The following is a 10,398-nucleotide window of genomic DNA, read 5'->3' on the forward strand; positions in this document are numbered from 1 at the left end:
CAAACTTCTGTAAGCATTTTAAGCTTTCTTCAAGTTCTTTGTGCTTATCATTTCTTACGAAGTTCTTTGGATATTTGACACGCTGCTTCCATCATCTGACTGTCCAAACTTCTGTAAGCATTTTAAGCTTTCTTCAAGTTCTTTGTGCTTATCATTTCTTACGAAGTTCTTTGGATATTTGACACGTTGCTTCCATCTGTGTCCAAACTTCTGTAAGACCTTTTCCATCTGTGTTCATCTGTGTTCAAGCAGACCTTTTTCATCTGTGTCCATCTGTGTTCAAGCAAACTTCTGTGTCCATCTGTGTTCAAGCAGAGTCCTACTTGAGTAAGACCTTTTCCATCTGTGTCCAAACTTCTGTAAGCATTTTAAGCTTTTACGAAGTTCTTTGTGCTTATCATTTCTTACGAAGTTCTTAAAAGCTTAAAATGCCAAAAAAACAAATCTTTGTAGGATTCGGTACTTCTTGAGGATATGTGGCTCATCCAAAAATTTGTGTCCAAACTTCTGTAAGCATTTTAAGCTTTTACGAAGTTCTTTGTGCTTATCATTTCTTACGAAGTTCTTTGTCACGCTGCTTCCATCTGTGTCCAAACTTCTGTAAGCATTTTAAGCTTTCTTCAAGTTCTTTGTGCTTATCATTTCTTACGAAGTTCTTTGGATATTTGACACGCTGCTTCCATCATCTTTATATTTGACACGCTGCTTCCATCATCATTTTGACACGCTGCTTCCATCATCTTTATATTTGACACGCTGCTTCCATCATCTGGTATCAGAGCTAGTGGTTTACTATTTTGATATAGTCTCTTACTTCGCTTACGATATTAATGCTATATATACATGAAATTGATTTCTCTTACGATCTAAACTTGTGAGGAGCCCGAGGAAGGCAATTGGGTCAGGGAACCGCAGTAAGACCTTTGACGCAAGCCCTCTAAAGTTAAGAAAGTAAGTAGAATTAAGCTCATGCATATCTAGTATATGTCTAAGCTTTGGGAAGAATCTATTCAGAAGTGGTATACTGACTCTCATACCTCCCATCTTGATTACCTAAATCTAGCCGAGACTTCAAAACCCACCAAAAAAGAACTAGCCCATAACATTTCAGTCATTTATGACCGAACTTGTCTCTCAAGCAGGGTAAATCTAAGAAACTTTAAGCTCCTGCTTGAAGAAAACCAAAACCTCGAGCATAGGATTAAAAGGCTCGAATCCTCAGTAAAAACATTAACTTCCTTATTTACTGAAAATAAGCCTCTCACCCAAGCTGAAGTTCAGAAGCTACTGTTTGAAATAACTAAGCAACCTAAGCTTATTGAGGAAGAAGCCTTACGGCTTTCACGAAACGGAGATCAAAAACTCCAAAGAATTGAAATCTTACTATCCAAAATAGAAAAACAAATTTTTGGATGAGCCACATATCCTTAAGAAGTACCGAATCCTACAAAGATTTGTTTTTTTGGCATTTTAAACTTATCCTCAAGTTGTTTAGATCTTTCGCCTCTTGAATAGCAGTGACTTTAGGATCCCAACTCTTAAGAAGGGATCTTAGAATTTTATTTACGAGCTCAAAATCCGAAAAACTTTTTCCGAGTCCTTTTAGACCGTTGACGACATCCGTGAAACGGGTAAACATGTCGCCAATAGTCTCACTCGGTTTCATCCGGAAAAGTTCGAAAGAATGTAACAAAAGATTGATTTTTGACTCTTTCACTCTACTTGTGCCTTCGTGAGTCACTTCGAGTGTGTGCCAAATATCAAATACGGTTTCACAAATCGAAACACGGTTGAACTCGTTTTTATCAAGAGCACAAAATAAGGCATTCATAGCCTTTGCATTAAGAGCGAAAGCCTTCTTCTCCAATTCATTCCAAACGATCATTGGAAGAGAAGACTTTGAAAATCCATTTTCGACAAGATTCCAAAGTTCAAAATCCATATAAATAAGAAAGATCTTCATTCGGGTCTTCCAATAGGTATAGTCCGTCCCATTGAACATGGGTGGACGTGCAATAGAATGGCCCTCTTGGTTTCTGGCGTATGCCATCTCTCTTAGGTTTTAGTCCGTTTGAGAGTTAACCCCGCTCTGATACCAATTGTTAGGATCAAGAGCACTAAGAGGGGGGGGGGGGGGGGGGGGGGGTGAATTAGTGCAGCGGAAAACCTTCTACAAAAAATAAAAACTGCGTTCGTTCGTTAAAAGTGATTTTGGTAAGAAAGCCGATTCATAAATCACTTTAATTTTTGTTTAAGAGAGATGCAGCAAAGATATAAATGCAGTTTGCAGTTATGATTCTAATCAGATAGTAGGCGCAAACTGAAATATGATATTCGTACGAAAAAATTGATTTATGTCTAAATGCTGATTCGTAAATCACTTGATTAAGCGAGATGCAGTTTAAGCAAGGATATAAAGGCAGTTTGCAGTTATGATAGAAATCAAAACGTAAACGCAAACAGAAATATGATGATCGTACGATGAAGCTGATTTACGTCTAAACGCAGATTCGGAAAGTGCAAAGCTTGAAACCCGATCGTATATGTGCAGAAAGCAGTAAGCTTTAGAGGAGGTTTGCAGTAAAGATAATATGCTCAAAGTAAATGCAAATCGAGATTTAGAGTGGTTCGGTCAATCTCGACCTACTCCACTTTTGGCTTCCTCCACCGACGAGGTCACCGACGTTAACTAGAGGCCTTCCTTCAATAGGCAAAAGCCAACAACCCTTTTACAGTTTCACTCCTTTTGACAGGCTTAGGAGACAACCCTTACAGAATTTTCTCTCCTCTCTTTAAAGCTCAGAACTTGGAAGAAAAGAGGGAGAAGAACTTTTGGCCTTTACAATAATTTTGAACTCTAAAAATCACAGAACAAGATCAGGATTTCAGTTTATATTCAGTGCCCTTTTAGTGCTGAATGGGTGGGGTATTTATAGGCCCCAACCCAGTTTGAATTTGGAGCTCAAAACTGTCAATTCCAGGAATTCCAGGATCTAGCGGTTGCACCTCCTGACTGGAGCGGTTGCACCGCCTGACAGAGCTCGAAGACTGAGCCTCTGGGCGGTGCCACCTCCTATCAGGGGCGGTTGCACCTCCTGCCAGAGCTCGAAGACCAAGCTCAGGCGGTGCCACCTCCTAACTGAGGCGGTTGCACCGCTCAGCCAGAGCTCGGAGACCGAGCCCAAGCGGTGCCACCTCTTGTCAGGGGAGGTTGCACCGCCCAATCTCACTCGGAGACTGAGCCCAGGCGGTGCCACCTGTTGGCTGGGGCGGTTACACCACCGAGTCTCGCTCAGAGACTTAGCCCAGGTGGTGCCACCTCCTGGCTTGGGCGGTTCAACCGCCTGGCAGAAATCAAGGTCCGAATGGGTTGATCCATTCGGCCCAATTTGGGTTTTTCAGGGGCCCAATTGCCCCAATATTAAGTAATGGGATCACCTCCCATTTTTAACTTAATCATTGTGCTAACTACGATATTTCCTAAGACATTTACTGCAACTTGCTCCGATGCGTCAATCGCTTCTTCCGGCGAGCTTCCAGCGAACTTCCGTCGATCATCCGATGAACCCTCGGTGATGCTCCTGCGGACTTCCGGAAAACTCCTGGACTTGCGACGATCCACTTGGCGAGTTCCGACGAGCTTCTTTGGCAAGCTCATGGACTTCTCGGATTTGTTCCCGTAGAACCTCCGACGACTATCCGAACTTCCGTCGAACTCTCGAACTCCCAACGTGATCATTGTCTTGACTCCGGCGCAACTCCTGCTGCATATCTTACTTTCATCATAGTTAATCCTGCACACTTATCTCAACATATAGATTAGATAACAAATGACAATTGACTTCATCATCAAAATCCGAGATTCAACAACAGGTGCCCTACAAGCCAATCACGTGAGTGATGACACGTGTTACATGATATGCATTCTTTTTGCTTATTATATTTTTATATTTTATCACTTTATATTGCTTATTACATATATGTGTATATATATTGTGATGTCCATAAATCTGTTCAATGAGAATCAGATCGTGATAGATCACGATAATGAGACCGATTCACCTTGAAACACAAACCTTAAATAATCCTAGTCATAGGTTACTCAAGAGGGACATCAAGATAACCGGACAAAATGGTGTTTTATACACCCGTCCATATGATGGAGGTAGCTGGCCTCATAGATGCTCGTTTGGGGACACTGGGACTATAGTGCAAGTGCTCATTGGAGAATGATTTCATTGATTGATCCGCTTATGGAATGTTCGATGGTTGATGATATCTTAATGTCAAATATTAATTTCGTCATCCTAGTGGTGTATCTGGTCCATAAACTTGAAATACCAAGGATGTCCTATATGTGTACTCCACTATTTGATATTAGACTTATAGGTCTAGAAGTTTCATATCTAGCATAGTAAGTCATCAAGAGTGACAGCTAACCTTATGAGGATTATTGAATATTGATAGAGGATCATTCACTCTCGGTGTCATGAAAGAAATATCTCAGGTGTTCTTGCTCAGAAAAATCCTTAGCTATGGTCATTCGGATTGAGAGAGAGAGTTCTCTAGGAGAATCCGATTAAAACAAGACTCGAGTAAAAACTATATAGGCCTAACAGTACCATGCCCAATATATGATCTCTAGGGTATTAGATAGATGAGGGACTATAGATACACGGTAACTAAGGATAGACAAGTCTAATGGATTGGATTCCCCTATATCGTTTGGGAACTACGACGTAGTGGCTTAGTACGTCCGTAGTCGATGAGTCGAGTGAATTATTATGGAGATAATAATTTATTGAGCCAGAATGAGTTCTAATAGGTATGACTCACGAGTAGCTCGATATTGGGCCTAGAAGGTCACACATATGGTAGTCATTGCGACGAGTAGAGGTTCAGATATGAGATATCCGCCGAAGCTCCTATCTTTTTAAATATCCAATAAGCCACTGAATTATTAGATCCTATGGATAAGATTCAATAAGAGCCAATGAGAGATTATTGGATAGAGATCCACTAATCTAAGAGGCTTGGGTAGTTGGATGAAGATCCAATACCCAATGGGGTAGGATCCATTAAGGTTGAGTTGACAAGGGACCTCTATAAATAAGAGGAAACTAAAGGCTCATAGGCTAGAGGTTTTTGGTTGCTACCTCCTATTCTCCTCTCCCTTTCTACTCCTTAGATAGTAGGTATGTAGTTTTGGGTAATGATTAGAGGAGCGTCGTCGTAGCCCTGCTGTGTGGATCGCTACTAGAAAAGAGGATATGTAACCTCCTTCATTCTCTCCTACAAATCTGTAGGGATTCAGAGATATATGATCTCCCTAGGTAAAACACAAACTTTCATATACGCAGTTTTCAGTTTTGCAAGTTTTGCACATCAATCTTCGTACAATGACGAACATCTTTTTAGGAAATCTGAGAATTTTATTTTCTATTCTTTCGTTGCGCATGTGATGTCACCCGTAGATGTCTAATGACTTTGAATATATAACAAGATCATCCTTTTGGATATAAATTTTGAGTATTCACATTAGCTTATAGTTTGTTATTCCATCATCTTTCCAAAATAAGAAACTTAAATTAAGTTCTTAACCTATTTAAAACAATGCTATAGCTTTGTGTTATATCAATCTTACTGATTCCTCAGTTATATGCAAACTACCACTTTTTTTCTCACATCTTCAATTATTTAAGAACTAATGCTATAGCTTTTCTTGTAAAATTTATGTACCAAACACGGCAATTTGGTAACTCAGAATCTCGAATTGGGTTGTAAGATTCTCAAAATTGTGGAAAGATGTGATCAAATATTTATAATATTTTGATTTACATAATGTTGAAACAAATGCCCCTAGAATTTCTAGCAAATTGTGGGCGCCAATGAAATTCTATCTCTTTCATTCTATCTCGAAAATTGTTATGTTGTGTTATGATCAAATCTACTCAAAATAATATTTTAATTAATATTATTTTTATAATTATATTTTATTTAGTTACAAATATTAGCATAACACGAAGATAAAACAAAACAATAGTCTCATATTCTTAGGATATCAATATTCAAAAGGGAAGATTATATATTGATAAAATATTAAATAATGAACTCGAAAATTATTTTTGGTAATGTCGTTTTATGATCAAATCTATTCAAAATAATAATTTTATTAATTTTAATTTTATAATTATATTTTATTTAGTTATATATATTAGCATAACACGAAGACAAAACAAAATGATAACCTCATATTCTTACAATATTACTATTCAAAAGTGAAGATTATATTTCGATAAAAACATTAAATAATGAACTCGACATAAAGATCATTTTGACGAGGTTAGCCCCGACATCCTCAAGGTAAACACAAATCATCGAGTCTTAGACGGAGTGTTTTTTGTCTTCTTCCTCATCCATGAATCTCTTCCAGAACCAATGTTGCTTCCAAACCTTCTCGGTCATTTCATCGATCGGCACGTTCTTGGTCTCGGGCAATAAGAAGATGACGAACAGACCCATCACCACAATCCATGCACCAAAGAAGAAGAAGATCCCGGCACGTAGATGACACATCATAGATAGGAAAGCTTGGGCAATGACAAAGGTGAAAAGCATGTTGGAGCTGACGGCAAAGGCATAGCCGGCGGTCCTCGTCGCCAGGGGGAAAGTTTCACTAGGAATCAACCAGCCAAGTGGACCCCAAGACCAAGCAAAGCTCGAAACGAATAGGCACACGAGCACCACCACCCAAACTGCCACTCCGTGTCCCAGCTCATTGGTTGCTTTCAAATTCACAAGCAAAATGCCTCCAATAGCCACCTGCATGCAAATCACCCCCCACTAGAGTTAGAATCTCATATTTCAAACGATTCCTCGTAATCTATAATTACATGTTTAATATGCCATGACTTGTGTCCCTAACCTGTGTGATCAACATCTGGCCACAAGCTTCAAGAAGCAGGAATCTCCTCCCGACTTTGTCCACTAAGACCACTGATACGACGGTAGACAGAACATTGACGATCCCCGTGATGACCGCAGAAAGAAGTGAAGCATCATTCTTAAATCCGATGGTCTGAAAGAGGACTGGTGCATAGAACATGATGGCGTTGATCCCAGTGAACTGCTGGAAGACTTGCATCACGATGGCAATAACCAATTGCGGTCGGCTACTTCTCTTCATGAGATTCTTGAAAGGTTGCTTCACCTGTCGTGCCATCTCGCAGGCGTGTAGTATTTCCTCGTACTCTGCATCGACATTGTCGGTCCCCCGGATCTTCTTCAACATGGCCAAGCCTTCCATAAGCATCTCACGCTCGATGAGGCTCGTCGGGGTCTCCGCAATCACCATGGAGCCCAAGCAAAGCATCATCGCCGGCACTCCAGCCAAGCCAAGCGCAAGTCTCCACCCCCAGGGGTGGATATTGGACACCAAGTAGTTTACAATGTTCGCCACAAAGATCCCGATGGTCACGTCAAGTTGGAAGAGGATGTTTAAGGCTCCACGGACGTGAACTGGTGCGATCTCCGACAAGAATAGAGGAACTGCCTACAGGATGAATAATAGTGGCAAACATATGACACGGAAAGTGAGTTTAACAAAAGATACATCTGCCAGGAGAAATTGGAAGTTAATAGGGAAATTGAGACGGAAACTGAAGAGAAGAGAAACTCTAGAATGAAAAATTGTATGAAAAAGAAAGTAGAGCAAACCTGATTGGCAAATCCAACACCAACTCCGAGGAGAATCCTTCCGATGATCAGCATGGCAATGTTCACAGCAGCTGCGTTCAGGATGACACCAACCAAGAAGAATATTGATGCTGCTTGCATAGTGAGCTTCCGGCCATGTTTCGTGCAAATCTTCGAAGCTACGAAGCTGGCTACCAAGGCAGCAAGGTACAATGATGAAGTGAAAAGCTGAAGGTTTTGGTTATCAAACTTGCAATAGTTGTCTTCCTTGGCTTTGTGCTTCCTCTCAAAGACCGCAGGGAAGAACTCCTCCAAGAAGTCATCCATAGATGTCACTCCCCCTGCAGATTGACCGTACAGATACGATTGATTAGCTCCATGATCAGAAATAGATTGGAGCTGAATGAGGAAGGCTTTAGGCAAAAGCAACATATATGAGGCAGTTGATGACAAAGAGAAAGAACCATCACACAACCAAGTGGAAAATCCAAGCAAGATCTGCAAGCAACCATCTCTTATCTTGTATGATAGAGCATCTCTCTCACCGTATTATCAATACCATCAAATGGGCTAATGTCAACTAAAGAAAATAAACAATCATCTTCCTGTTGTACCTCAATAACAAGTTGTTCCTTTTGTTTTTTTCTTTTATAATAAGTAGGTCTAATTATCTGATTTAACCTATGACGACAACGTAAGACAAACCTGGCCATACTTTTGATGCTTGATAATAAAACTAATAAATCTAGGGAAGGATTTAGGCAAAAGCAACATATGGGACAGTTGATGACAAAGAGAAACAACCATCACACAACCAAGTGGAAAATCCATGCATGGAATCCCAAGCAAAGTTATTACAAGATCTGCAAGCAACCATCACCTATCTTGTATGATAGACCATCTATCTCTCTGCAATGCAATGGAGGTGGAGATTGGATTATTAATACCATCCAATGGGCTTATGTCAAGTAAAGAAAATAAACAATCATCTTCCTGTTGTAGTTAAAACCTCAATAACAAGTTGTTCCCTTTCTTTTTGTAAAAAGTGCGTCTAATTATCTTATTTAACCTATGACGACAAACCAAGACAAACCTGGCCATACTTCCGATGCTAGATAATATAACAAATAAATCTACTACTGAATTAATACAAAATGGAATTTACCTGATATCCCAATGTCATAACCAAACATGAGGCCTCCCGTGGCTGCAATTATTCCACAAATTACAACATATATTGTGATCCTTCCCTCAAATTTCTTTGCACCACCAGGCCCCGCATTTGACATCACCATCGTCGGCATCTTGTCCTTCCTCTCTCGGCTACAATATTACACCTGGTTTACACAAAAGACCAAGTGCAAGATTGTCCGAAGAGATGAAGAAAAAGGAAAACAGAAGATGGGGATGCCAACTTGAAAGGAGACAAGAAAAAGGGTGTATATATAGGTCTTCGAGGGACAATAATTAAGCAGAAATTTGATTTTAATCAAAGAAATGCCAATAATAGTGAAAATGCTTGCAGAAGGCCAACACAGCTTTGTTAAGAATAGGGCCTTATCTAACATTAAGTTAAAAACTAAAGCTAAATGGAAGGATTAAAAACTTTGGAATTTGTTTAAGTAGAGTAGGCCAATAAATTGAAAGGCATGTTGCCTATCCATATGGTCATCTTTACTTGGATTGCACAATCAAAGTGTTATCTTCCTCCTTAAATCAAACTTGGACCAACTATCCCTCTTTAACATAGACTTCTTGCACCGTTAGAGAAGATGGATAACACTTTCTGATGTCAAACCCTAAACCAATATTGTAGATATTTGACAGCACATATCATGATCAATTAGTGTAACTATCTATCGCATTGAAACAACACCTTGCTAAGAAAGGGTTGTAAAAACAGGATGGGCTAACTCTGAGATCCCATATGATATAAGCCCCAATATTATAATGTAGCTGCCTTGGATCTGCAAGCATAAATGATACTAGTCATATAAGCATGGCAAGCAGGTAAAACAAATACTAATAATAAAAAGAAATATAATGATTTCTTATATCGAGATGCTCACAACAAGGCAGCATAATGGTAAAAACCAATCATATAGTAGAAAATCCAAGGGTTCCATGTTCCTATACATTTTTGAATCACTGGATACCAATTCAGATATAGATATCATAAAAATATTAAATTCAATAACCTTATTTGTCAAAAAAAAGAATAAGGATAAGGATTCACATGGATGGATTTTAGCTGGAGGAATATGGGAACATTACATGAATTGCGGATGGCACGAAAAAAAATGTTTAAATAACTAATTCAAATTGATCGATCATATTAATTTTATAGATAAATTTTAAAATATATTAATACAAGAAGAATTTTAAGTTATAATTTCAAAAAATCAAGAGAAACCGTGATTCATTTTAACAAATCTCCTCTTAAATAAATAACATAAAGAATTCTTAGGAGATCATGAAAACGATAGAATTCATTCAATCTTGTAAGAGAAAAAGATATTAATTCATACATATAAAATCTTGATTTAAGCATAAGAAATCTCAATTTATAAATTTTAAAAAATCAAGATAAAGCTCATTTAAATCATCAAATCAAGATCAATAGATTTTAAAAAATGAATTGTTAGGATCAAGAAAAACCGAAAATGAAATTTAACACTTTCATGCATTCGGACATGGTTTTGT

General features: G+C 38.8%; 1 protein-coding gene across 1 annotated transcript; it reads right to left on the bottom strand.

The window, feature by feature from the left end:
• Positions 1-6,325: 6,325 nt before the first annotated feature.
• Positions 6,326-8,111, bottom strand: LOC135626675 (sugar transport protein MST4-like). Its single transcript, XM_065132168.1, has 3 exons — positions 7,717-8,111; positions 6,926-7,552; positions 6,326-6,822 (listed from the first exon to the last, which is right to left on the bottom strand). Exons 1-3 carry the CDS (start codon positions 8,020-8,022, stop codon positions 6,385-6,387), a joined length of 1,371 nt encoding a protein of 456 aa, XP_064988240.1. The 5' UTR covers positions 8,023-8,111; the 3' UTR covers positions 6,326-6,384.
• Positions 8,112-10,398: the final 2,287 nt, after the last annotated feature.

This window comes from Musa acuminata, chromosome BXJ2-11 (assembly GCF_036884655.1).
Source record: "Musa acuminata AAA Group cultivar baxijiao chromosome BXJ2-11, Cavendish_Baxijiao_AAA, whole genome shotgun sequence".
Lineage (NCBI taxonomy): Eukaryota > Viridiplantae > Streptophyta > Magnoliopsida > Zingiberales > Musaceae > Musa > Musa acuminata.